General features: G+C 40.6%; 18 protein-coding genes across 18 annotated transcripts; 10 read left to right on the top strand and 8 right to left on the bottom strand.

Moving 5' to 3' along the window:
* Positions 1-157: 157 nt before the first annotated feature.
* On the bottom strand, positions 158-1,483 carry CDC40 (Cdc40p; the record flags this gene model as incomplete). Its single annotated transcript, XM_444886.1, has 1 exon — positions 158-1,483. One exon carries the CDS (start codon positions 1,481-1,483, stop codon positions 158-160), a length of 1,326 nt encoding a protein of 441 aa, XP_444886.1.
* Positions 1,484-1,725: 242 nt separating this feature from the next.
* On the top strand, positions 1,726-2,563 carry KEI1 (Kei1p; the record flags this gene model as incomplete). The annotated part of the gene is made up of 2 exons (XM_444887.1): positions 1,726-1,755; positions 1,943-2,563. 2 exons carry the CDS (start codon positions 1,726-1,728, stop codon positions 2,561-2,563), a joined length of 651 nt encoding a protein of 216 aa, XP_444887.1.
* Positions 2,564-3,042: 479 nt separating this feature from the next.
* YPR1 (trifunctional aldehyde reductase/carbonyl reductase (NADPH)/glucose 1-dehydrogenase (NADP(+)) YPR1) lies at positions 3,043-3,975 on the top strand (the record flags this gene model as incomplete). Its single annotated transcript, XM_444888.1, has 1 exon — positions 3,043-3,975. The coding sequence occupies one exon, from the start codon at positions 3,043-3,045 to the stop codon at positions 3,973-3,975; it is 933 nt and encodes a 310-aa protein (XP_444888.1).
* Positions 3,976-4,063: 88 nt separating this feature from the next.
* On the bottom strand, positions 4,064-6,550 carry XRS2 (Xrs2p; the record flags this gene model as incomplete). The annotated part of the gene is made up of 1 exon (XM_444889.1): positions 4,064-6,550. One exon carries the CDS (start codon positions 6,548-6,550, stop codon positions 4,064-4,066), a length of 2,487 nt encoding a protein of 828 aa, XP_444889.1.
* Positions 6,551-6,927: 377 nt separating this feature from the next.
* DXO1 (Dxo1p) lies at positions 6,928-8,136 on the bottom strand (the record flags this gene model as incomplete). Its single annotated transcript, XM_444890.1, has 1 exon — positions 6,928-8,136. One exon carries the CDS (start codon positions 8,134-8,136, stop codon positions 6,928-6,930), a length of 1,209 nt encoding a protein of 402 aa, XP_444890.1.
* A 317-nt stretch (positions 8,137-8,453) lies between these two features.
* GVI51_A02673 (YciI family protein) lies at positions 8,454-8,768 on the top strand (the record flags this gene model as incomplete). The annotated part of the gene is made up of 1 exon (XM_444891.1): positions 8,454-8,768. The coding sequence occupies one exon, from the start codon at positions 8,454-8,456 to the stop codon at positions 8,766-8,768; it is 315 nt and encodes a 104-aa protein (XP_444891.1).
* A 361-nt stretch (positions 8,769-9,129) lies between these two features.
* On the top strand, positions 9,130-10,635 carry CTS2 (putative chitinase; the record flags this gene model as incomplete). The annotated part of the gene is made up of 1 exon (XM_444892.1): positions 9,130-10,635. One exon carries the CDS (start codon positions 9,130-9,132, stop codon positions 10,633-10,635), a length of 1,506 nt encoding a protein of 501 aa, XP_444892.1.
* A 345-nt stretch (positions 10,636-10,980) lies between these two features.
* VPS74 (Vps74p) lies at positions 10,981-11,967 on the bottom strand (the record flags this gene model as incomplete). The annotated part of the gene is made up of 1 exon (XM_444893.1): positions 10,981-11,967. One exon carries the CDS (start codon positions 11,965-11,967, stop codon positions 10,981-10,983), a length of 987 nt encoding a protein of 328 aa, XP_444893.1.
* Positions 11,968-12,544: 577 nt separating this feature from the next.
* FRQ1 (frequenin) lies at positions 12,545-13,117 on the top strand (the record flags this gene model as incomplete). Its single annotated transcript, XM_444894.1, has 1 exon — positions 12,545-13,117. One exon carries the CDS (start codon positions 12,545-12,547, stop codon positions 13,115-13,117), a length of 573 nt encoding a protein of 190 aa, XP_444894.1.
* A 177-nt stretch (positions 13,118-13,294) lies between these two features.
* Positions 13,295-14,224, bottom strand: PHO92 (mRNA-binding phosphate metabolism regulator; the record flags this gene model as incomplete). Its single annotated transcript, XM_444895.1, has 1 exon — positions 13,295-14,224. One exon carries the CDS (start codon positions 14,222-14,224, stop codon positions 13,295-13,297), a length of 930 nt encoding a protein of 309 aa, XP_444895.1.
* Positions 14,225-14,514: 290 nt separating this feature from the next.
* Positions 14,515-14,739, top strand: WIP1 (Wip1p; the record flags this gene model as incomplete). The annotated part of the gene is made up of 1 exon (XM_065626587.1): positions 14,515-14,739. The coding sequence occupies one exon, from the start codon at positions 14,515-14,517 to the stop codon at positions 14,737-14,739; it is 225 nt and encodes a 74-aa protein (XP_065482659.1).
* Positions 14,740-14,880: 141 nt separating this feature from the next.
* On the bottom strand, positions 14,881-16,254 carry BCS1 (bifunctional AAA family ATPase chaperone/translocase BCS1; the record flags this gene model as incomplete). The annotated part of the gene is made up of 1 exon (XM_444896.1): positions 14,881-16,254. The coding sequence occupies one exon, from the start codon at positions 16,252-16,254 to the stop codon at positions 14,881-14,883; it is 1,374 nt and encodes a 457-aa protein (XP_444896.1).
* A 260-nt stretch (positions 16,255-16,514) lies between these two features.
* ARH1 (NADPH-adrenodoxin reductase) lies at positions 16,515-18,020 on the top strand (the record flags this gene model as incomplete). The annotated part of the gene is made up of 1 exon (XM_444897.1): positions 16,515-18,020. The coding sequence occupies one exon, from the start codon at positions 16,515-16,517 to the stop codon at positions 18,018-18,020; it is 1,506 nt and encodes a 501-aa protein (XP_444897.1).
* A 345-nt stretch (positions 18,021-18,365) lies between these two features.
* On the top strand, positions 18,366-18,671 carry ATP17 (F1F0 ATP synthase subunit f; the record flags this gene model as incomplete). Its single annotated transcript, XM_444898.1, has 1 exon — positions 18,366-18,671. One exon carries the CDS (start codon positions 18,366-18,368, stop codon positions 18,669-18,671), a length of 306 nt encoding a protein of 101 aa, XP_444898.1.
* A 248-nt stretch (positions 18,672-18,919) lies between these two features.
* Positions 18,920-19,526, bottom strand: LSM6 (U4/U6-U5 snRNP complex subunit LSM6; the record flags this gene model as incomplete). The annotated part of the gene is made up of 2 exons (XM_002999467.1): positions 18,920-19,192; positions 19,452-19,526. The coding sequence occupies 2 exons, from the start codon at positions 19,524-19,526 to the stop codon at positions 18,920-18,922; spliced, it is 348 nt and encodes a 115-aa protein (XP_002999513.1).
* A 327-nt stretch (positions 19,527-19,853) lies between these two features.
* RGA2 (GTPase-activating protein RGA2) lies at positions 19,854-22,232 on the top strand (the record flags this gene model as incomplete). Its single annotated transcript, XM_444900.1, has 1 exon — positions 19,854-22,232. One exon carries the CDS (start codon positions 19,854-19,856, stop codon positions 22,230-22,232), a length of 2,379 nt encoding a protein of 792 aa, XP_444900.1.
* A 526-nt stretch (positions 22,233-22,758) lies between these two features.
* SDH6 (Sdh6p) lies at positions 22,759-22,998 on the bottom strand (the record flags this gene model as incomplete). Its single annotated transcript, XM_444901.1, has 1 exon — positions 22,759-22,998. The coding sequence occupies one exon, from the start codon at positions 22,996-22,998 to the stop codon at positions 22,759-22,761; it is 240 nt and encodes a 79-aa protein (XP_444901.1).
* A 1,154-nt stretch (positions 22,999-24,152) lies between these two features.
* Positions 24,153-26,102, top strand: ARO10 (phenylpyruvate decarboxylase ARO10; the record flags this gene model as incomplete). Its single annotated transcript, XM_444902.1, has 1 exon — positions 24,153-26,102. One exon carries the CDS (start codon positions 24,153-24,155, stop codon positions 26,100-26,102), a length of 1,950 nt encoding a protein of 649 aa, XP_444902.1.
* Between the last annotated feature and the right edge of the window lie 451 nt (positions 26,103-26,553).

Genomic DNA, 26,553 nt, shown 5'->3' on the forward strand with positions numbered 1-26,553 from the left:
GTCGATAAAATGACAACTTTCTTCATTGCATGTGATATAATTAGTAATAGTTATATTTCAAAATTAAATAAATATACACCTCTGTATCTATAATAATGATAGTAAACTCACACAGATATGGATCTAGCTTATCAATAACTGCTTAAATAGAATGCTTTCAATCAAGAACAAATATACGACCATCAGGCCCAGAGCATATTACTTTACTTGTTTCCTTGGGATGCCAACTAACCTGAGTGATAGGTGACTTAGTAGGCAGTTTTAGGTCACAAAGTTTCCTATTTGTATTCCAATCCCAGAGAAACAATTGACCTCTGGCATCACCTGAGCACAAAAATCTTCCATCCGGTGAGAATGTCAGTCCAATACCGTATCCAGCGGAATTGTGACCTTTGAACTTCTTATTTGGGTGCATTTTATACTTTGGCTTCATGCTATAAGAGTAAATTACGCTATCCATACTTTGCGTTGAGAAGTAATTGTGTTCTGGATGAATGCCAATATATGGCATAGAATGCTGGGTGGTATCACTGATCTGTTTAATCGGAATATTAACTTGGTTGTTCCATATACGCAACGTCTTATCTTCGGAGGAAGAAATAAACTTAGAACCATCAGGAAAATACTTTATTGCCAATATGCTGCTTAAGTGGTGGTCATAAACCTGCACCAATCCGTCCTTTTCTGATACCCTGGTATCGTAATGCTTAATCTTACTGCTAGATAAGCCGACAACAAACTCATTTCCACTCGTCGGTCTGAATTCGGCACTATTCGGTGTAGAGTATGTATTCAATCGTTTGGTCACTTTACCAGTCTCAGTATCCCAGATTTTGACCTGTTGGTCATATGAACCACTCAAGAATTGTGAGGAGTCGCTAGTGAAGTCCAAAGTCTTGATAGGCTTGGAATGGCCTACAAAATCCCGAAGACATTTCCGATCATGGTAAAAATCCCACAACTTAACAGTATTATCGTTTCCTCCCGATAAAATGAGATGTCCAGTACCAGGTAGTAGCCTTAACGATGTAGTACCATTATGATGCCCTTTGTAACGATAAATCACCTTCTTTGGCAAATAGCATTTAAATTGTGTGCGTTTGAAATCCACATCTACATCCGCAGGTGGGTGAAGGTAAGACCTACCTTGATAGTCACGCTCCTTCCTACCATAGAAAGTAGACTTTTCATTCAGCAATTTTGTAGGGCCGTTAGCAGTTTCTTGGTCGTGGTCGCTATCAAAAAGGTCGTGCGCCCCACCATCATCTATATCCTGTACCGTCTTCTGGTCCACTTCAACATCCCATGAACCCCACGGTCCATCACCTTTCCTCTGCTTACGTCTGCGTTTCAACTCAGCTTTTGAGAACTTGAACTTTCTCTTTCCATTTTTGTCGAAACTTTCCTCAGCTACCGGCTTAGCCACTACTTCTTGATCCGACAACTCATCAGAACTATCACTATAATGCGCTAATAAATCCATTCCTTTGCCATAGTCATGTATACTGCTCAAATGCAATATTGTTGAGCTCACTGTTATTAATGCTCATCGCATTTTTATTTTGCCAAATTTTTCAGTTTTGTGAAAAAAGTTCCTTTAAGTAAACATAATAGTAGTCAGCATGGATTGCTGATATTGACCCTCATATAGTTTAGACATTGGTGAGAACTACGTTGATTATAGCATAACTGACTTGTGAACTGTACGACTAGTCGAAACTTGCGATGAGACTGAATAAAATCTCTTTTCCAAAGGTATGAATCACATTATTTTTTTTAGGTGCTAGTGGTGGTCTAAACGTATTGATTGGTAAACTACATATTGCCAATATACAATAAAGGCCTGAATTTTTAAAGCTTTCAAAAAAATACTAACATAATTATGTGCAAGACAGATTCCCTTTGTTGGGATACTCTATTAATGTATGTACATTGGTAATAGTCGTTCTTTGGATTTCTACCACTTTACCTTGGTGTTGAGATTGTGCTTGGTATCACAATATTGAATAAATGCAGTGGTGCGTATGGTATTCTTGCTCTATTTACGGGGCATCCGCTGGATTACATGCAGTGGATCTCGTACCTGTGGTCGGTGTTTACCTTAATAGTGTTTTCGCAGGGCTTGTTCATGATCCACAAGCCAAAACTTATAGTATTTTCCCAGATTTTGGTTTACTTCACCGCAGACACTGTGCTGACCTGTTTCTTTACACTATGGTTCTCTGCCCAGTGGTTCCAAAGCGCTAACGAGGAGAAACACGAAACGTCTGCTCCTGTTGGTGTCAGCCAGAATTACAGGAGAAGCACCGACCTTGCGAGCCAAGGTGCCTCGGAAAGGTATGAGTACACTGTCACAATGCTGTTCACACTGGTGACGTTGATGTTCCGTATGTACTTCAACTTCATCCTGGCATCCTTTGTCCAGGAACTACTGCGCCATCCAAAATACATGGTTGACCAGGACGATGTCGAACAGGACCTCAAGAACAAGTCTGCAATTAAGAGATGGTGGATAAAATCCCAGAAATTTTGCTACAAACTGTGCAGACATACTCTCCAGTAAATTAATCAACCAGGAAATCAGTACAAGATTCATTAGGCCTTCAAGAAATCCCATTGGCACTCATGAAAGCAATATACCACATTAATGACCTTATAAATTTTTTTTATTGTAGTATAGTAAAAAGTCATATTATATATATATATTTGAAACCCATTGGCCCTGGTACGATAGCCAAGGCTCTCAACTACATTACTCATAGACATTGCAACAACATATACACAATGAGAGGAACTGTACAATATCAATCAATGCTGTTCCAATGGCTAATTAGAGAACAATGGAAAGCTTCAGCATTTGAAAATGAAAATGACGTCATAATTAAAATTACGCAAATAGAGTTGCATAATGCAGCGAGCTAGTCTGCTGACAGCTGGGGCAAACCATATATAAGGAGAGGATGCACCCAAGAAATGCTCAATTGCACTTCCAATTACTTTTAGAATAAAATCCCAACGCTGACATATTACTAGTATCACAACATGTCTCTGAAGAACTCTACTGCCACTTTGAAGCTAAACACCGGTGCTGAAATCCCAGTTGTCGGACTGGGTACCTGGAGGTCTGCTGCCAACGATGGTTACGATTCTGTTCTAGCTGCCTTGAAGCTGGGTTACAGACATATCGATGCTGCTGCCATCTATGGTAACGAGGACCAAGTTGGGAGAGCCATTAAGGACTCTGGTGTGCCAAGACAAGAAATATTTATCACAACGAAACTATGGGGTACCGAACATAGAAACCCAGCCAAAGCTCTGGACTCCTCTTTGAAAAGGCTGGGGTTGGACTATGTTGATTTGTATTTGATGCATTGGCCGGTTGCTCTTAAGGCCCATGGCTCTGAGGAGAAGGACTTGCTCAACATTCCAAAAAAACCAGATGGCAAGACTGATATTGACATCGAGGATTGGGATTTCATCAAGACTTGGGAATTAATGCAGGAGCTACCAAAAACTGGTAAAACCAAGGCAATTGGTGTCTCCAACTTTTCTATAAATAATCTGAAGGCGTTGAAAAACTCTCCAAAGTTCAACACTGTTCCAGCCGCTAACCAGGTTGAAATTCATCCATTATTTCCACAAACCGAATTGATCGAATACTGTAAGAGTGAAAATATCCTGATTGAAGCCTACTCTCCATTTGGTAGTGCAGATGCCCCAGTTTTAAAGGAACCAGAATTACACAAACTTGCTGAGAAATACAATATTAGCACTGCCCAACTAATCATCAGCTGGAGTGTACAAAGGGGTTACGTTGTTCTTCCAAAATCTGTGCATGCAGAGAGAATTGAAGCCAACTTGAAGGTATTAACCCTGAAGGATGAAGACATGGAAACCATTACCAACTTGTCCAAAGTCAAAGGTGAAAAGAGATTGGTACAACTGGACTGGTCACCTTTCCCTACATTTGAATAGAAACTCTATCCTGACAACATAATTTGTTCAATATATATACCGGCTATACATACTATTAGTAGATTTAAAAAATGCTATCATGCTGTATTTAACGATGCCTGGAAAACTTGAAAGTAGGTTCGTCATCATCATCATCATCATCATCATCTTCATTTGTGAAGCCCTTTACAACCGACCTGACTCTGTTACCTCCATTGGTAACAGAAACTTTCCCTCTATTTCTTTTATTACGTACTGGAGTGGTACTACCAGGGCCATCGTTCATTGTGTCCTCATGATCTTGAAGCTGTTGTGGCGGTTCAGTGGTATCAGCTTTATTTAGAAGATGTCCAACGTCTTGAGAGTCCTCAAAATCATCATCAACTACAAACAGTTGTTGGTTACTGTTATTAATCTCATTTGCAGAATTATTATTGCCATTACCAATAGCTGTACGAGTAAAGGAAAACGAGTTCTCATTTTCATCTCCTATTTCAGGTAAAATTTGATGCACAAACGAATTGGATTTATTAGCCTGAGGTGCAGTATTAATCTCATCAACAAAATCATTTTGATCGTGATGTGAGTTGTAATAATCCACAGGTACATTCTTAGTTTGCAAGAATTCCCTCGTAAGAATCTCACCACTGCCGCGTATATGCCTTGACATTGACTCAATACTGCTTTGCTCGCTCTTATATTTAGGACAAATTTTCACAAATTTTTTGAAGTTTTTTCTATTTTTCCATTGCTGTTGTGTAGTATTGTTTGCAGAGATATCCGATTTAGTCCTTATCAAATCTGCTACTGGCTCGACGAGTACTAAGTCATTAAGTTTATTGATAGCTTCTTCCGTTAATTCAGAATCCTCAATTTTTACAATAGTAGAACTCAAACGCTTTACTTCCGATTCTTTCGTAGTTTGAACTAATTTAACTATATCAATGTCTCTTTTTTGTAGGGTTCGCTTAGGGTCATTATCTTCCAATGAGTTTAATGTTTGAGATTTCAAGTTTGGACGTTGGGCATCTAAATTCTTCTCCGTTGACATTATACCTCCCGCATTTTTTTTGGATAATTCCGTCTTATTATTACTCTTTTCATATCCCATACTTTGAAGTAAATTGCTTTGAGTAAGAGAATTCTCTACACCGTATAAAGATTTATTACCGTTGTAACTATTATTGTACATTGTATTTTCATGAATGTCCCTCTTCTTCCTATCCGGTAAATGATGCTGATCCTCAACAACCTCATCATTGCCAATTAATTGATCTCTATGACTAATACCTTCTGCTATTGAGCGTTGAACGATCGTTGGCTCTGAATTATCATCAGTTAAAGCATGTTCCATTCGAGTTGTGGATATGGTATGTGATTGTCCAGGTATTTTCTGTTCTCTGGTTGTCGACGCTGAATCCGGAGAAATTTCGGAATCGAGATGTCCATTAACCTTAGATTGGTTATATTCGTTGTTAGTACCAGGCACTGGAGATATTCCGCCAGCAAAAAAGCTCAAGCTATTTAAGGGTTCAACTTTATGCCGACGAACCCTCTTTTTTTTAGTCGACTCAAGACTAGTATCTGTTGGCTGTGATGTATTTGCTAGACTTCTTTTTTGAGGAATAATCGCATTTGTTGTTTCATCCTCTAAATCATAAATTGGCTTACGTTCCATAGACTGATATCTTATTGCATTTCGGTAGAGGTCACCAGACTCGATAAACTTATATATATCATCAGAATGAATCTGTAAAGTGTCTTCAGGCAAGTATTTTATTTTCTCATTCGATATCACAATGGGTATTTCATCAGCTTGTTTTGAACTTATCAATCTTAATAAATCATCATTCTTATGTATCGAATCATGAATTTCAACTGACAGTTTCAGCAGAAAAGGCTTCAAATAACTTATAATAAACCAATCGATTTTGTACAACAGAAAAAAAAACTTTCCTCTAATCCCACCAAATTGTGATAGCAAACCCTCCAAGTCCAAGTTCCTATGGTATGATGATTGCATTGATCGCCATTCAGCGTCAAAGTTATCATGGTCATTTACTAATTTGTTACAGATCTCAGTTAATAGACCGCTAGAATATATGTTAATATCATTACAGGCAGCAAATAGTTCTCTATAACCAAAATCACCCACTGTAATCAGGCTCGTAGAATTGACATTAGCATTATCTACACTTATTTGAATGCCCAATGTTTCTAAAGTCTCTCTAAACTGGCTGAGTGAATTCGGTATGTCAAATAATTCATCTATTCTGGATAATATAATTTTCACAGGTGCTACACCCAAAAGCATTTCTATTTGGGTTTCATCTGCCGAGTATGTTATTAATTCATTAGATCCTAGGTACTTTTCCGAGCTCTTTGTAAGCTTACCAGTATTCGTCAGCTCTATACAATTTTTAGAACTGGACCACTTCAATGAAACATGCTGTCGCGATATACTCTTGTCATTCTTGATCACTAGATTATTCTTGCTCGATCTCCCGATAGTGTATTGAACATTTTGACGGATACAACATGAAACTTTCTTAACTTCCCCGGTTTCTTCAACATAAGAGTACCGAAGCACCCACATCCTGACCTTAATGCTCCACTCAAGTGTTGCTTCCAAGTGCTGCTTCCAAGTATTTTGGTATCAGAGGATAACTGCCTCTGCGTCTTTAAATCAATAATTAATACTTTCCCTTGAATTTGCTCTTTCTACATGACTTTTTCTCGATGAGCTTATAAAGCCGATGAGATGAATAGTGCGATGAGGTCCGGGGATTGTTTTGTCGAAAGACATGTTATAAAGATAAGTTATACTTCTATTACGAGATATTATTAGAAGTCAGTTATGCTCTACAACAGTTAAAATCACCATGTATTAACAACAACAGCAAGTTGTAATGAATGTAATTATGCTACTATTAAAGAATATTTACAAACCTATGCAATATGAATCAACTCAAACTAATTTGGGTTTTGTCTATGTTCTATCCTAATATTACAGTTATTGTCTACTTTGATACTGAATAATTGAGGCTCATCTCTACCAAATTTATCTAGCAAGGATGCTATAGTTGTTGTTAATGTATTAATTAAACTTCTATACCATACCACAGAAATGGCAGGATCGTAATTCAGTTCGCTGTCACACCTGGGTAGACTTTTACTGATTAATTTGTTGTATAACAGATTTCTATTGTAGCATCGAACATCCTGCAAACACCCACTTTCGGTATCTCTAACACCAATTACTATGTCAGTTGTAGGTATTACTCCAGTTTGAATCCATGATTTTAACAATTTCCTCCTATGATTTGGGTTCCCAAAGTTGTATTTGGCGTAGCACTTAAGTTCGGTATAGTGTGAAGTAATTGGGTTGTACGCATCAATTTCACACCTCATTAACAACCTAGTATTTGCTATTTCATTTTCGACTATCAGAAACGTAGGATTCCTTTCCTCATCGTTAGCAGATTCAGTTAATATATCTTCTAGTGCAAAGCCAGAAAAGCAGATCTTCTTCAGGATTGGGTTATCTGTGTTAACGCCCACTTTATCATTTGTGTTATCAGCAGGATCCTGAGATATTTCCAGCAAATTACCAGGTGTGTATGCACACAGCAAATTTACATTTGTAAACTGCCTTGAAAAAGGGAGAATTGCCAAATCAATCATATGATGTCTTGCTGTAACTATAACAAAATCTCGGTCTTCTCCATATTTTTGGCCGTGACTATTTTCATATTGATCTAAATATGTGGAACATGCCTCAGTAGTATCCAGCTCCTTAGCTGTCATTGGAGAGTATTTATCATGATTTTCATACAGTGATATACCCAGAAATGGCCTAACTAACTGAGTTTTCTCTGCAGGTGTTGACTTTGCTATATGAGCTATGGGATCTTTTAATTGTGGAAACAAATCCATTCTATTCATTTCGTAAAGTTTGTGATCATGGAATATTCCTAAAGTTTTAGCAGAATCATAAAATTGAGGCATATTCTTATGATGCGACGTCTTCAAACGCTGTTTATTACCTCTTATGACTACAGTATGGTCATCTCTCGCTCTAGAGTTTCCATGCTTCTTCTTCTTCCCTTTCCGTTGCCCTTTAACCCTCCTCTTGTCATTTGAGAGACTTAAAGCTTCCAATTGATTCACGACTTCCTCCATCCATCAAAATAGTATAACAACATGGGGCTTCTAGACCCTGTTACTAATTATATTTACATGTTGCTATAAATTGAAGCATTAACTATGATTTGCTAATATAAGCAGATCTCGCATCGGAAGAACCGCAATCGAATTTTCCGAAAAACCTTGAATAACTGACAAACTGTGAAACAAACAATATAAGGGGAATTGAGTGTAATAGGCCATTTGAATCATTAAGTTTGCTTGGTTGCTTTTCAAATTGTGTCTTAGGATCTTTAGTTATAGCCCAGAGAGTAGCATATTTAACTTATAACAAAAAATAACTGGAGAAAGAAATGGTTGAGTGGTGTGTTATTGTTTATGATAAGCCAGGCTCTGACAGAAGCACTTGCAGGCCACAACATCTTGCAGGTATTCCACCGTTAGTGGAAGCTGGCAAATTGGTTTGTGCGGGCGCTATCTACAACGAACCTGCACAAGCAGGTGGAGAACGCACTTTTGCAGGGTCTCATTTGCAAATTGTTGCCGATACCAAGGAGGAAGCCCTTGAATTGGTTCATAACGATGTATTTGCCAAGAACGGTATTTGGGACTTGGAAAACATTATCATCTATCAATTTGGATGTGCTGTTCGTCAACCAAAGGCCTAAATTTAGTTTCCTTTACCTGATCTGAGATTGCTAGGGAAGGTTTAGTGAAGAGGTAAGAGCTGAATTAGTGCTGGCGTTATTTCAGAGAATGTTATATACTCCACTCAGAGATCAAATAGGATCTGATGAGGCAGTTGAATGATATTTTGAAATTAAAACAGAGATTATCCATATTTTTGTGTCAAATTCAATGACCGTTCATTGATGTTGACTGCATATCAATTTTGGAATACTTTGTGCTGGCTAACCGACTGAGCAGTACCTAAAATCTAGTATATACCAGATGTAAATACTACAAACAAAAAAGATATATTCATTTTATCTGTGTCTTCCGTAAAACCCATTTATTATTCCTCAGGTGATGCACATCGGTCATCGCAAAAGATTGGGCACCTTTATAGTTATTTTGATTACGAGTCTAATTTTACAAATGAGTCTACATTACAAGATATTTCAGAAATTAAAAAGGAGAAGTCAATCTGATGACTACAGGATGCCTGAGTCAGATGTTTTGAGCAATACGAGTTATATAGCTGGCCTATATTACTCAAATTGGTCACCCTACGAGCCGAGATTACATTTCCCACATGATATAGACTTCGAGAAAGTGTCACATATATATTATGCATTTCTGTTGATAGATCCTGAGACAGGTAATTTAACTAGCAGTGATGAATGGTCGGATACACAGTTGAACCTTGCAAAGCAATGTCGAGAGTACATGTTCAAGAGGTTCACCGGAGATGAGCTGAAAGCTGTAACAAATATACGAGCACCACCTGGCTGTATCGGTGAACTAAACTATTTAAGATATATCTACAGTAAAATCAAGAAACGGAATGTAAAACTCATCATGTCAGTTGGAGGATGGTCTAATAGAGAATCCTTTCCTATAATGGTTCGAGATGAACTGAAGTTTAAGAACTTTATTAACTCATGTATCGAGACAATGGTGTACTATGGATTTGATGGAATTGACCTGGATTGGGAATTCCCAGAAGATGATAGCTATGAACCAGACGCATACTTGAGAATGGCTAGAGAGTTAAAATTACAGCTACAAAAACTAGAAGCAAATATATTAGGTGATCACAGCAATAAAACGTTTCAGCTTTCAATGGCTACACCAGCGTTTAAAGACAAACTCTCGATTCTTCCAATACACAAGCTTGACAAATATATTGATCTTTGGAATTTGATGACTTATGACTATTATGGTGAATGGTCCGAAAGAACTGGATTACATGCCAATTTATATAACGAAAAAGGCAAGCTTTTACATTTACATCGTCATGACGAGGATGCTGGATTGAGTGGAGATGCTGCCATTAATTATATGGTCAATCGGTGCAAAATTGACCCTAGAAAAGTTATATTAGGTATGGCTGCGTATGGTAGGGGCTTCACTAATGTAGATATGAAGTCAACCAACCCTCATAATCCATATGGATTGAAGTTTAGTGGCGTTGGTGGTGCATCTGAAGGAGAGCCGGGTATGTGGCTATATAATCAATTACCAATTCCAGGCTCAAATGAGAAGTATGATTACAGACATGTTGGCGCCTATTGCTATGATGATAGGACACATACTTTAGTAGGATACGATAATCCAACCTCAGTAATCGAGAAGGCAAACTATATCATGAGTAACTCATTAGGTGGAGCCTTTTGGTGGGAATCTTGCGGAGATACACATAAAAATCCAAAAAGATCACTGTTAAATACATACATTAGAGTTATACGAAATGTCAAAAATAACAAAGAGACTATTTACTCAACCACTAAGTTGCATGACTATTATTTGGAAAATTATGATACTAATGGATTTCTCACTGGTTTTATTAAAGATATTATACAAGAAAGTTGAAACTAATTATATATTCATAGCAGTCCTAAATTTTCATTTCTACGATTCATATGTTGACAACATTATATTATTAGACATTAATGATGGCCTGTTTGTTTCATGATGAATAACTAGATCGCAATTGCTAAAGAATAAAAGTATTTAAATGCTTCTATAATAACCATAGCCGAAAAAAATTAAAAATGATCTGGTCAATTATTCCTTTTAGCATGTAGAACAATTACTATCTAAGTAAATTAGGACTCTGGTGTGTTATATGTTATTCTTTCAAACATTATGCTAAACTTTTGATTTATTTATAAAATATTGTCTTCATATCAGCTAATTCAATGACAAGAAAATAATCTATAATAGCATGTCCATTCTAGAGAAAACTTCAAATACACCAGCAATAACTTCAAGTTTTAAATCACTTCCTGGATTCGACTCTAATTCTTCTTGTAATTCCTTGTTCAAGTTAACGGAGATCCCATCTTTGGATTCTTTCTGCAAGTCAAATGGATATTGTGAAAATTGTGCCAGAATTTCTTCTGCTCGTGTGATGGCTTTATCTCTCTTGTCGTATTCTAGTGAACTTATGACATTTTCCAATACGTTAGCCCCATATGCACCCGCTATCAAGGATACTGTTCTGATCAATTTAAAATTGGTAGATTCCGGAAAATAGCTGTTGTATGAAATTTCCATATTTCTGGAGACTAAGACGGATAGTATTCTGCGCTTAATGGCTTCTTTACAACTCGAATCTGAAACTGGGTGTGTAGCCATATCAAACAAAAAGAAATTCTTCATTTCCGTCCTTAATACACCTTTATCTACCAGTCCCTTGGCCAATCTCTCTCTAACTTGTTTCAATTGATAGTTTATCTTCAACAGGTTCCAAGTCTCACCACTTAGCAAGTCAATCCAGTTTGCAATAGACAAAGGTTCGTCGTTCACCATCAATTGTAAAGTCTCATCCAGCAAAACTTCACCTGTCTTACTGCTGTCTATCACCTCGATAAGTCTTTCAGATATATCAAATCTCATTCTGGCCGGAGCATCCAAAATCCGAATCTTATTTCTCAAGGCCAATTCGATCAGGATACAGCCACGAAGCGCATAAGATATACTGTCGTTCCAAAAGGACAAGTAACCCTCACGATCTCTGAGACCCATCAGTAAAACTTCCTCCATCAATGTCAACGTAGGCTGCTTGGAATCGTTCTGTAGCTTAGACTCCTCCGGGTCATAAGCAATCTTACCACTGCTAGTACCATCATCCTCTCTGTCCTCAATGCCATTGCTAGCATTTTCACTCTTATTCACCCTACGACGCTGTAAAGTGGACATGGTTTATATGTCGTTGTCGTTGTTGTTTTATAAGTAAATTATTTCGGACCTTTACTTGAGAAAGATAGGGCGTTACAGGTCGCAAAAGAAAACAAAAAAAAAGCACAATTCTTCTGTTACCTCAATGGATACTTCGTAATCTTAGCAAAGACAATACACAACCAAACGTATCAAAGTCACAACAAGAGTACCGCTGATTTTATTGCCAAGAAGTCAGTGAGTTTGTACTTCTTAAAAGTTTCAAGGAAACATGGATCGACTTGACTTCGCAACGACTTTCCAAGCCCGTTCTGAGTTAATTATGGCGTATGTAGTGACAACTGATTTCCCTGGAATATAACCCATCCAAAAAGGACTGAAGTTTCTTCGTTAAGACTGTTAGCTAACGGTCCTGTTTGTACTTGATGTTTACATGGAGCAGTTTTAGAAAGGGGATTAGTAAACTGTTTACCTGTCTAGGATAAGTACTCAAGTCAGAACTGGCGTGGTGAGCTGGACATTGAGGGAGTTCTTTGTTGTTTTGAGACAGGATTGATATCAGAAGAAGTTTGTGAAGTGAAGGTATAAGATATTCATAATGGGAGCTAAAGCATCCAAGTTATCGAAGGAGGATCTAACGAGTTTGAAGCAGTCGACATATTTTGACCGCAGGGAGATACAGCAGTGGCACAAGGGATTTCTGCGAGACTGCCCCAATGGGTACTTGACCCGTGATGACTTCATCAGAATATACAAGCAATTTTTCCCATTTGGATCACCAGAGGAGTTTGCTGGTCATTTGTTTTCTGTGTTTGATAAAGACAACAATGGTTATATCGACTTCAAGGAGTTTATAACGGTTTTAAGTACCACCTCCCGTGGAACCTTGGAGGAGAAGCTAGTTTGGGCGTTCCAACTTTACGATTTGAATCATGACGGGTTCATAACATTTGATGAGATGCTAACCATTGTGGCTAGTGTATATAAGATGATGGGGTCAATGGTCAAGCTTGATGAGGATGAAGCGACACCTGAGTTGCGAGTACGAAAAGTGTTCAAAATCATGGACAAAGATGAAGACGGATATATTACACTGGAAGAGTTCAGAGAGGGTTCTAAAGTGGATCCATCGATCATTAGTGCATTAAATATTTACGACGGTCTCGTGTAACAGTTATAGATTAAGAAATATATGAAATAAAACAATTAATAATAAAATGCATGTTTCAAGACTGAGTCATTAAGAAGTGGTTTATTTTCAATAACTAGTTATTGATTTTTCTATCACACACTGTACTAGTATTGATTAGAGCATGTAGTCGTAGGCGGAGAAGAAACTCAGTTAATTTCAATTATAGTCTTGATCTAGGAAACATTTGATATTTGTGTTGTCAGACTTGAAAAGCTGAAGCACTGCTTGACCAATATAGAAGGGAATCTCCTGCGTATCTCTAGATTTTGTAATTGGTTTCATTTCATTTTCTGGTATTAGAAATCTCTTCAGATGAGCATTCTTAAGATCTTTTACGAGGACCCATCGTACTCTGAATGCCGCCCCATATTTGCTGCTGTCGTCCCATAAGGACGTATCTAGACAATCCTGAAGATCAGATGACATCTCTGCTACACCACAAAATCTGCCGGATGCATTGACTGAGAAGAAGAGGAAAATCTTTGCGCCTGCCTTTAGTTCTTTGTATGCCTGTGACAGCTTTCGATTACCGAAATGTGTGGATGACCAAATACTGTTATAAAAAGATTTCTTGATATGATCTAAGCTGATTGATTTTATAACGAAAAATCTACTGAATTCAGGTACATTCACCCAAGCAGGGACAATAGCTAATGACTTTTTCCTTTTAACAGAAGCTTTAAGCTTTGTCGGCTTGTTATAGTACTGATAGTTGGGTTTAGATTCAGTTAAAACATCAACTGTGGGATTTGTTCTAACATTGGTAGTCAAACCTTGTGTTGGTGTAGACAATTTGTAATTTGTTATAAAATCACTGTTGATATCAGCCGAATGTGTTGTATGTGTGACTGGAACAACTTTATAGGCATTATCACGCTGGCGACTTGTATCGCAGATCTGTTGCCTGGGAACGTCTGCGCTTCTCTGTTCATAGTTTTCATATGACATAATTGTATACCTGTGATCCAGATCTGGCAGTCTAAGCACCCGACCACCGTGCAGCAGCCCTTCTAGCTCCTTAAGAGAGTCCTCAATTGTTCTCATGGCAAATTTTTTTTGTGGAGTCTCTGCAGCAATTAGCTTCATGTGGCCGTAACAATAATATAAGAAACAGGAAATTGAAAATAGCCGCCAGTCCCGCCCTTTTATAGTAAGAATATATACCACTATACGTAATGTGCATATGATATATCACTTCTTCTCTACAATGTGCCTCCGCTGAAGCTCATCGCTTCTAGCAGCGCGTGATGAGGCCCAGATAGCAGTTGACAACAACTAATGACTACAGACTTATCAATATCCATGGGTACTGTAATGCATATATGTTAGTTATATCAATCCACACTAATACAGATTATCTGTGTGTAGCTGGGTAAATGGATACCGAGCAATTGGCTAAGTATGTTCTCAGGACTCTTGAGCAGAGCTCAGAGGCAGGGCGTTTAGCGATACCTTCTGAGGGCTCTAAGCTTTTGCTTGCTAGCGCAACTAGTGAACTGATTCGAGATCTTCTTTTGCGGGCAAAAGAACTTGCTTCAGTCGATAACTCTGAGATTTTACCGCATCATCTTGAATCAGCACTAGATGAAATGCTAAAATGATGGCAGTAATCTGTTGGATAATGCTATAGCATGCGAAGTCACATGCTAACCTTTTGTATTTATTTACAAGTATAATATATATATACATATATTTTTAAACCTGATTATTAATAGATTGAACTTTAGTGCAGTTTTATGTGGTCATACTACAAATTCTTCGTTAGTCTTCATTGTGTGCACCATCTTGATAGCTGATTCTGGGTCATCCTTATTCATTACAAACAGACCTTGGAGTTGTGCTGTACTAACTGATGACCCCAAAGACTCAACAGCTTCGACAAATTTCTTGCAGTTATTGACTTCTCCGGGGTAGAACTTCAAGAACATCTTCTCAATTTGGTATGAAGTTGCATTGCCAATAAAAACCTTATAGTCTATACGGCCAGGTCTCATTATGGCTTTATCCAATTTTTCAGGGTGGTTGGTAGTCATGAAAGTAATGGTCTCCTCACTGGAGGTGACACCATCAAGCGCGTTCAAAAGACCACTGAAAGTTACAGCAGAATGGAATCCTTGTTCACCTGTTTGTTCTCTTTTATTAAAAGCGGCATCAATGTCTTCTAATAGTAAGATACTTCTCTCGGGCATATTGTTCATCAAGTGATTCAATCTATCATCAGTTAAATTATTTTCTGATAAGTTCAGTATGCAGATATTGTAGTCGAGTTCACCGGCTAAGGCTTGAATAAAGCTAGTTTTACCAGAGCCAGGTGGACCGTATAATAAGTAACCCCTACGATATGGAATACCTCTATCTGAGTACCATTTACCGTTCTTCATAAAGTCATGAACATCCTCTATGATATCCTCCTTGATACCCTTATCGAGAACTACTGATGGCAGCAGACGTTTCGCCTTTGGTTGACCGAACTTCCTCCACTCAGGTCCAAAAGAAGTGTATATTACTGTCTTACCTGCAGTTGTTTTCAGAGCTATATCTTTGGCTTCATTCAATATGTCTTGAAATAAGTGTCGGTCACGGTACAAGGTGGTCAACGTCACTGTTTCAAAAGGTGTACCATTGGAGATATCCACCATTTTCGCCGATCTTTCTCTCTTGATGCGAATAAATGCACCTTTATATCTAATCCAGTGGTTACCGGGTCCTGGGACTAGACTGAATTTGGTACTCACAGAACCATTGTCGTGTTGTATGTAACTTGTTCTTACGGATAGATGCTTAGAAATTCGCTGTGGGTGCTTGGACATCCACGATAAGAACCATGAGTATGACTTGTCCCTAGACTGGATCTCGAGGTCGACGATCATTTGCTTATATGCTAGTCTACTGGCCTTCACCATCCCGGATTTCGCTAATGCCAGCCCGGTACCAAGAAGCATTAGCCCACCACCAGCAGCAAAATATGGATTGTTCTGCATAGCCGAGTCTATTAAAGACCTGATGGTTCCTTTCTCACCACTTGCCAGGGTGCTTGTCAATTCATTGCCTATCGTGTCAGCGCCCGTTGTGGGGGCATCCGGTGGCAGTGTGCTCTGCCCGTTGCCACTGTTCATCGGTTATAGCGCTTCTCAATTATGCTCGGTGAGATGAAAAGAAATTGTAGATATGTTGGTATACCAGTATTTACTATATACCATAACTGTAACAGCTTTTCGATTTCTGTCAAAGGGACTCATCGCAGTCTTACCTGAAAAAAATCCGCAGCGATGAGCTTCCTAGAAATTTGAAGTCATCTTGAATCATTAATAATCATATAGTTTAGCCATGATTGCAGTCCATATGGTTTGTAGATCATCAGTGTAAGCAATATAAGATGATATTTATAAGGCAGCTCAGTAGCCAGGTTGAAAGGAAATCTGTCTCAGTGGTAGGATCCGGTCCGTCTGGGTTCTACACGGCTTACCATCTATTATCGAAGTCCCCAATCCCCTTGCATGTTACCATATGGGAGAAGTTGCCGGTGCCGTTTGGGCTTAGCAGATATGGTGTGGCGCCAGACCATCCTGAGGTGAAGAATTGTGAGGATACGTTCACTAACTGTGCAGAGCAATATATCAGCGGCGAGATCAATGACAAGAATCCCCTGGGTCATAAGTTTGATTTTATCGGTGGTGTGAAAATAGGTGAGGATGTCCCTTTGAAGACATTGATAGATAATCAGGACGCAGTCATACTGAGCTATGGGTGTGGTGGAGATAAACGGTTAGGTATACCGGGGGAGACAGATACTGCAGGAGTTCTATCAAGCAGAGAATTTGTCAGTTGGTATAACGGACACCCAGATTTTGCCAGTAAAGAGAAACTAAATTCATTTGATTGGTCTCGAGTTAAGAATGTCGCTATCATTGGTAATGGTAATGTGGCACTTGATATATCAAGAGTGCTCTTGAGCAACGGAATCCCAGAGATATGGGACAAGACGGATATCTCTAAGCATGCACTAAACATTTTGAAACATGCTCCGATAGAGACTGTAAAGATGATTGCCAGAAGAGATTTTATCCACTCAAAATTTACCAACAAGGAGTTCAGAGAGCTCTGGGAACTAGAGAAGTATGGTATCAAGGGACACATATCATCTAAATACTTCAGTGAGGACATGTTTGATTTCGAGAAGCATCAGGGTTCACCTCTATATGATCGGGCGTTTAAGAGAAGAGTGGAGATGTGCTCTGAATATTTGAAGCCGTTTGATCAAAGGTTGAAGAAAAACTATAAGAAATTTCCACCTGTGAATCCCATTGGTAAAGAATGGGAGTTGGATTATTTAAAGAGTCCCGTCGAGATCATTAAGGATGATTCCAGTGGGAAGATTAAGGGTTTAAAGCTAACAGAAAATGAAGTCACACAGGATAACAAGGTCATCTCGACTGGGAAGACATTGCAGTACGAAGTTGATTTATTGATTACTTCCTTGGGTTACGGTGGAATACCTTTACAGGATTTCAAAACATTGGACATTGGGTTCCATGATTCTAGAGGCCACATAATAAACAACAACGGCAAAGTTCTGGATAACAAAGGACAAGTCGTGCCACATCTATACACATCTGGATGGATACGGAAGGGCAGTCAAGGTGTGATAGCCAGTACAATGATGGATGCCTTCGAAGTGGGCGACAACGTACTGGCTGATCTATACGCTACCCGTGATACATATAAACATACAGACTTAGCGCAGCTGCTCAGAACGCACAGACACACAACATGGTTCGACTGGCAACGGATCGACAAGCACGAACGCGACGCAGGGTCCGCAGAAGGGAGACCTAGAGCCAAGATAGAGGACAAAGAGGAGATGTTAGAGTATGCTCAATAGAAACCAAAAGGAAGTATTTATTCTGTCCTGTATGTATATCTATTAATATATTAGAATGTGCAGATGCTCATATATAAGCATACATGTGACAAATATCAAGCTACGAACCAATGAGATCAAAGGGAAGGTCACATGTATTCAAACGTATAACACTATATACATTGAGGTTTCAACTTCGAAAGTTTCTGTTTGATTACTGTGAAGGGAGAATAGTAGTGAGAGTAGTAGCGTATTCCATATAGTTTATTCGAAGTGTATTTAAAGGAAATCCTAGAGGTGCGCCATTAGGGTAGGTACAAGATAATTATCAAACTACAAGCAAATACACATATACACACGATAGCGATGATATTCAAGCGTGCTGTGTCTACATTGATTCCACCAAAGGTTGTTTCTGCACAGCAACTGGGGGCCGCTCCAAATGCTAAGCGTATTGCCAATGTTGTGAGTTTCTACAAGAGTCTACCACAGGGACCAGCTACTGCAGCCAACAATGCTGGCTACGGCAGGTTTTTGGGCAAGTACAAGAGCAAGTACTATGATGGCGAGAATGCCAGCGGTAAGCCAATCTGGCACTTGTCCCTAGCGGTTATCACTTTTGGATACTCCCTAGAGTACTTTTTCCACTTGAGACACCACAAGGACCATTAGTGAAGCCTGTTGATACCAAAAGGTCACACCATAAATCAAACTGCACAAATTAACAAATACATTCCTACACAATAAAAAAAAATATAAAAGAGTACATATTTTGTATATATTCTAGGTAATAATAAACAACAAATTCGTTTCCAAAAAGAAGTAATATGAAATATATTGAATTCTATGTATTATACAAGTTTTTTTTTGTGTTATATTCGTTTCGTAAATGTTACATTGGCTAATCACACTCTTTTCCTCTAGGCTTCGCTGATGTACATCACCTGGGTACCTCTCAGAAACACATCGCTGGCGTACTTCTTCAATAGGTTGTTGTTTGGATGCTCGTAGTGCTCACGGGTCTCGCTCAATGCGACGTTCATGAACCCGTCGATGCTCTCCAGCACTCCGCTGTACAGCATACCACTGTACAGCTTCACATGCACGGGCTTGCCGATAATGTTGGACAGAAACTGCGTCGACACACTCTCTTCAGCCATGGCTCGATAAATATATTCTCTGCTTTGCTTACCCTCTCAATTCTGCAACATTCAAAGACTATAGTTGTGCTATATACTGGCTTCTCTTGAAATATTTCAGCGGTGCGGGAATGCCAAAGTAAATTCGTGGCATGTGAGGAGTATAAAAGGCATTCAGCGGGATCTGCGGTTGCGCACAGTCTATTTATATCTACGCCGCATGTTACAAATGTACATATAGCTTGTCTGGAAGCACGCAGATACATATGCGGTGTGGATTACACAAAAAGTGTAGATACCAATTGCTACATACACGGCACATCTTATTTGCTTCACCTCTAGGCACTTTGCTCCAAGTCGAATACAAGCTACTGATACTAGTGAACATTGTACTGTACCACTATACAAGCGCAACGAAACGCTAGGCTAAAAATAAAATGTTGACACATGTCCCCACAAGATAACACATCACACTCCGAGACGCAGTGCGCTCCAGCTCATCCCAACGCAAGATGTGTCCAGGCTGGTCAGTTAGTTGTTGCGGCGCACGGCTCATCTGCTGGTCTGGTGTGGTCAAAGAAATGCTATACTTACTGATCCCGCTTCGCACACTACATGCCCTCTGGTTAGACTATAAATACCAGGCAACCAGACCTACCTCTCATTAGACACCAATCCGGCTGAGAACCCACCACCAGAACTACCCGGTATTACGATGGCTAAACCACCAGATATACATGTTCCGTTGCACGACAATGATTTACGCGGAAGAGGCAGAGAATACTCCGCACACACTCCGTACATCTCGCAGTCACATGATCCCCCTATGCCAGTGCTGCCGGATCATCTGCTGATCCTTAGCCTGTACGGGAAGACAGTGGACGACGTTCTCGATGCCACTCTGACTGTAGATGAGCTCGACAGCCTCGAGCAATGGGATATGCCCAGTGGGGCTAGTGCCTCTGGCAGTGCTTCTGACAGTGCTACAGGGTCTGGTTCAGGGTCTGGCAGTTCCTCGGGGAGTACTTCTGGTAGATCCCAAAGTGACAAGAATGAAGAAGATTCTTATAAGAATCTGTGGTCACCAAGAATGTTCCAACCAGGATTGATCCGCAAGAACGCTAACGACATGGACTTCGACACGCCGGGGCTTGGTATCTCCCACTCTAGAACGCCTAGTGCGTCTCAGAGTCATACAAGTCAGACACATACGAATCAGACGCAAACCCTGGTCCAGACGCCTTCATCAAGCTCAAATTCGCACTCTAGGAAGTCCTCTAACCCCAATCCACAGACACCAATGGCTCGCAAGACTTCCCTGGACGACAAGGATAAGCGGATTGCTAGGTCGCTCTCGAGGAAGTCCAAAGTGTTCCTCGGCAACTTGTCATTCAAGAAGCCCTCCAAGACTACCGAGTCCGATACGCACTCTGGCTGGGGTGTGGCCTCTGCACAGACTACCGAACCTCGGTTGGAGAGTCCTCGACTGGGAGGCGCCACCCCGAATCTGACACCGAAGGCATCCGATAGGAGAGGCAAGAGTGACAGCTTGATCTTTGCGCAGCAAGCGTCTCCTAGAGTTGGTTCTTCCCCTGTGGGCCGACGCAACGGAAGCGTCACAAATACGCCTACAGTTGGTTCCAGGAAAGACAGCATTGGTTTTAGTGCGAACACAACGCCTTCCATCGGTATGGCCTTTAATGTCACTCAGCCGCTGACACTGGAGGAGCCAAGACCGCATGTAGACGTGTTGGGACACAGATCATCCAACAGTCTCGGAAGTGCCAATCTGGGAACCCATAATAGCAGCACAATTGCGGCATCGATGTATAGAACACCGCCTTTGACACATCACGATACCTTCGATAAAGTTACAAGTCCTTCTACAACACTAGGGAACTCTGCAAGTGTTTTATCCAAGAGAACCAACAGCTACACCAACCTAGAGGGCAGGAAAAGGATGGGTTCCGGCGACGCTGCGCTGATGGTTGACAGCAATGGGGTAAACGATGAGCTGTTTGATAGTGAATTAAAACTTAGAAAACTGCGGCTTGAGATCAGAGAACTGACCTTGTCCAAGAAACATCTGGTTGATGAAATCGAGCATTTGACCGTTACCAGGGAAAACTTGTTGCAAGAAGTGGAAAGTCTAAAGCACGATAAAGAGAAGTCCTCGTTGTCATCCTTCGAGATATTCGATTCACATCAAGGTGAGACCAACTCTCAAACCAGCCGAAAAAGCAGTAACAGTGCTAACAAGCTCTTGGCAGAAGTTCGAACCGAACCGAAACCGAAATTCTGGAGGATATTTGGAAGTAACCGGAGCGGTGGGTCAAGTGAAGACTCTTATGTGATTCCATGTGAATCAACACCAGCGCCAAACGTCAGCTTGACTAGTGTCTGTGAAAGAGATGGCACTGAGATCCCATTGGTGATTAAAGTCTGTATCACATATCTAGAGGTCGATGAGGATCTGTTAAAAGCGGAAGGTCTATACAGAAAATCGGCTTCTAATGGACTAGTAGAATCTATTGAAAGAGAGATTGTGAAGCTATGTGACTCTCTCGAGGTGACAGACACAGATGGTATCATTGAGTGTCTGCGAGATACAGAGCTTCTGTCTTTAATGCAAAGAGACGAAAATGCAGTGGCCAGTGTGCTGAAAAGGTATCTACGGAGCTTTTCTGAGCCTGTATTTACATATGAAGTGTACGATCCGCTGATCAATTTGGTTAAGAAAGATGATCTGATCAACACTTTACCCTTGCTAAACGGCAAACCAAAGGACAAGTTTGAAAATGAAGAAGAGGAAGAGAACATGGGTAAATTGTTTAGAACCACCCTGGGTAGTGTTATCCGGATTTTGCAACTACTACCGGAGGCACATTATGAGACATTGAAAGTACTGTGTGGGCATATCTGTCTGGTGAGCCACTACAGTGATACAAACTTGATGAACTTACATAACCTAGCGATCGTGTTCAGTCCCGGTTTGTTACATGATCAACATGGGGACAAAGATTTGTCAGACATGAGGGAACGTTACTACATTGTGGAGTTTATACTTGGACATCGCAAGGAAATATTCGACTAGTTCAAGGAAAAAAAAAAATTCTGAATCTATTTTTAAAACATTGGTCCTAAAATTTATTGTAAATGTCTTTTTCTCATTTTGTTACGAAAATCAGATAAATGTTTCCTCGATTACCATGTCGATAGTTTGGACTTTCACCATGGATCGCAGAGAATGTTGTTTTTCTATTTGATGTTGGTTATAATATAATATGCCTATTCTCTTATTGTTAATACTAATATTACGTTTGTGGCAGTAACCCTGACGTTGTTTTTACTGAGTTTTTTATTTTATTTTATTTTTGGTTCTAAAAACATTTAATGGTTGTTGTAAAAGAACCCTCACTCGCTAAGTTTATATACAGAACGCATTCAATACCCACAATTCTACTAATTTTTTTTTTATTGAACTATTCACATTTATGGTTGTTGTTTTTTTTTGGTCTATACAGTTCTAAGAAAGAAAATATTCAGTTTTGGTATCGTTTATAAGTAAATTAATATGTAGGAATGTAGGAAAACTATTTACATTAGGAATAGTAACACTTTTAGTGTATATCTTTCAGTTCGGGCTGAGAGTACATCTTCAGCCTTCTGTTGCCAACGCGCAGCAGATGCTCTATCGTGGTGAAATCCTTACGAGGCAAGTCCCGGTACTTGCTGAACTCCGCGTGTATAAACTGCAGGAAGTGTGGTTGGTTCTCCACCGGTTTGGTATGAGCTACTCTAACCGCACTTCTGTACAGATGTATAACTTCCCTTTGCAACCCACTCAACTTCCTAGCCATAGTGTTTCTCAGATCAGTGAGGTTGTGAAAGAGTAGCAATATTTACAACTGGTAATAGTTGAAACACATGTAACACTTGTAACACATGTAATATTTTACAACATGTTACAATATTTATAAGTATTACAAATCACTAATGGGATTGAAGTGCATCGCGATGTCCTTGCTAGAGTCTTTTTAAGGGAGACGGGGATCACCGTGGTTTGGGGGAAATGGTTGGAGAAATAGCTGATGTGGTGAAGTGATATCATCAGCTGACCGGAATTTTCATTTTTTGTCAAATTTGTGAAAAGTGATCTGGAGAGTTATCGTACATAATATATGGAATGTGACTGTTCTTCGTTAAATATCTGATATCAATATCCTGTCGTATATGTTGATGCGATGCTATGCTGATTCGATGCCAGGCGATATCTTGGATTAAACCGTTTCGTGAAAATGTATACACCCGTTCCGTGAATTTCCGAGGAACAGTTGGTCAAAGAGAAGGATGTCCCGTGAATTTCCGTGAATGTCCGCGAATTTCCGTGAATTTCCGGTTATCCTTTCCTCTAGCGTAAGAGAATGGTATTTACGTATTGGTGTGGGTACTAGAGAGGTAGATTTGGCAACTGAAAAGGCTACAAAACAATCAGCAACATTCAGTCCCAACTGTCCCCGAACGGCCTCGTCTAAGAAACAAACTTACAGCAAAGAGGATAAACCACTCTTACAAGCTACAAATAAGCTAGCCATCGATGCGAATTACATCAACTACGCACCAACTACAGCAAGAACAAACACCCAACAACTGTAATGCAATACGTAATACCCAGTTTCTTTACAATACCACTGATAAGCTTCACAAAGGTATAAGCAAACCAGACTTCACGGGAAAGTGTATAAACGTTGTCTAGTTCCTTGGATACCCTATGTGTGCCTGGGATAATACAATTGAAGAAGCTAAAAGACCCCAAAAAAAAGAGGTTATGATTATATACCGCAAAAGCCAAGATTTGTTGACACTAGTAGAAATCGGAGGTTCCGTTCTTGGCATGTTAAAAACATATATAAGGAGCATGTTATCTGTACATTGCAAGTGTTCAGACTTGAAACAACATAGTAGTTCCCCCCCTTGGAAAATTTAACATAGCATAAAAATAAAGTAAAAAGAAATGGCACCAGTAACTTTAGACCCTAAGGTTACCGCTGACACATCACGTTATAGTGGTGTCCAAAGCAATTCCGGATTCGCCTATGGCGAGATCACCTTCGGTGAGTACGTGTTCCGCAGATTGCTCTCGTGTGGTACAAAGTCCGTGTTCGGTGTGCCAGGTGACTTCAACTTGGCCTTGCTGGAGCACTTGTACGACGACTCTGTCGCCGATGCCCTCAGGTGGGTGGGCAACTGTAACGAGCTGAACGCCGCCTACGCCGCTGACGGTTACTCCCGCTACACCAACAAGATAGGCTGCTTGATTACCACTTACGGTGTCGGAGAGCTCAGCGCCTTGAACGGTGTCGCCGGCAGTTTCGCCGAGGACGTCAAAGTGCTGCACATCGTCGGTGTCGCCAGCTCGCAGACCTCATGCAAGAACACCGACAACAAGAACGTCCACCACTTGATCCCAGCATTGAACGACTCGAACTTCGTGTCCCCAAACCACAAGACTTACTATGAGATGGTCAAAGACCGCGTGTGCTGCGCCGCCGAGTACCTGGAGGACATCGACGTGGCATGCGATATGCTCGACAAGGTCATAGAGGACATGTACAGGTACTCCAAGCCGGGCTACCTGTTCATCCCAGCGGACTTCGCGGACATGATGGTGTCCACTCGTAACTTGGTCGCTAGGCCCACCATCACGCTGGAGCAAGCCATCGCGCCATTGGTCGGCTGCGGCGAGTCCCAGCTGGAGGCCATCGTCGCCAAAGTAGCACAGCTCATCTACAACAGCTCCAACCCTTGTATCCTGGGTGACGTGTTGACCGACAGGTACGGGGTCTCCCAGCAGCTGAACAGCCTGATCAGCCACTGTCAGATGTGGAACTTCTCCACCGTGATGGGCAAGTCTGTGATAGACGAGAGCAACCCTTACTACAAAGGCCTGTACAACGGTAGGGAGTGCTCTTCCTCGGTCATCGAGGACTTCAGCAAGTGCGACTTGATCCTGCACTTCGGTATCGAGCGTAACGAGATCAACAACGGCCATTACACAATTGACTACAACGAGCACATCGGTGCCAACGTCGTAGAGTTCCACAGCGACTACATCAGATTCTTCAACTCAAAGACCAAAGAAGAAGACATGATCCGCGGTGTCAACTTCGTCCACGTCTTGAACAGGCTGCAACCAGCCATCCAGGCCGACAAGTTGTCCTTCAACTACCAAGAGTGCTCCACAACCAGCAACGCGGACTCTAAAATTGACTCCCAGTCTTCCAATGAGATCACCCAGGAGTTCTTGCAAGACATCATGCCACAGTACTTGAACCCCGGTGACGTCCTTGTCTGTGAGACCGGCTCCGTTCAATTCGGTGTCCGTGATTACAGGTTCCCATCCAACGTCAAGTACGTCTCCCAGGGATTCTACCTGTCCATCGGTATGGCTTTGCCGGCCTCCCTCGGTGTCGGTATCGGTATGCAAGACTACCCTATGTCCCACATCCCTAACCCTGAGGAGATCGAATATGAACCAAAGTTGATCCTGTTCGAAGGTGACGGCTCTGCACAAATGACCATCCAGGAATTGAGCACAATGTTGCACAACAACGTCAAGATGGAGATCTTCCTGTGGAACAACGACGGTTACACCATCGAGAGAGCCATCAAGGGTCCAACCAGATCATACAATGACATCGCCCCATGGAACTGGACCAAGATGTTCGAAGCATTCGGAGACGGACTGGGCTCTAAGCACAAGACCAGAAACCAGGTATACTCGACCAGAGAAGAGTTCTTGACTAGATTGAGGGAAAAGAAAGACACCAAACACAATGACCCAGCATGCCAAATCGAGCTGTTGGAAGTCAAGATGGGCGTGCTGGACTTCCCAGAACAACTGAAATGCATGGTCAGCGCTGCCATGTACAACAAGAAGAAGGAACAAAGCATGAGCAATTAGTTCCTTTTCCATCACACTTCCTTTCATAAGGGGATAGAGTTCCCCTTCTAGCTTGCATTATCATGATTTATTGTTTTAATTGGAATTTACCGTTTTGTTCATTTCACCTTCATTTCTATCCCAGGTTACTGTTTTTTTTCTCTTCATTTTCCCACATATAGAATGCACACAATGTTTATATTATATAGAATATCGATATATAAAAGATAACATATTGTCAATTGCTTATTGAAAGAAACCAGGCTAATCTTAGTGCGTCTCTTCAAACTCAAAGGCAGCTCTATCATCTAGGCAACATCATATCACATAGTACGTACTAAACAAGGAAGCAGCAGAGACGATTTGCTGGGCTCGTAGCCTGAGATAACATTACATGAAGCTACATGGATTTCTAGGGACACAAGTGAAAGAACGACCCTTCTGTGCGGTGGTTTCTAAGGGTAAATGCTGG

Source organism: Nakaseomyces glabratus, chromosome A (assembly GCF_010111755.1).
Source record: "Nakaseomyces glabratus chromosome A, complete sequence".
Classification (NCBI taxonomy): domain Eukaryota; kingdom Fungi; phylum Ascomycota; class Saccharomycetes; order Saccharomycetales; family Saccharomycetaceae; genus Nakaseomyces; species Nakaseomyces glabratus.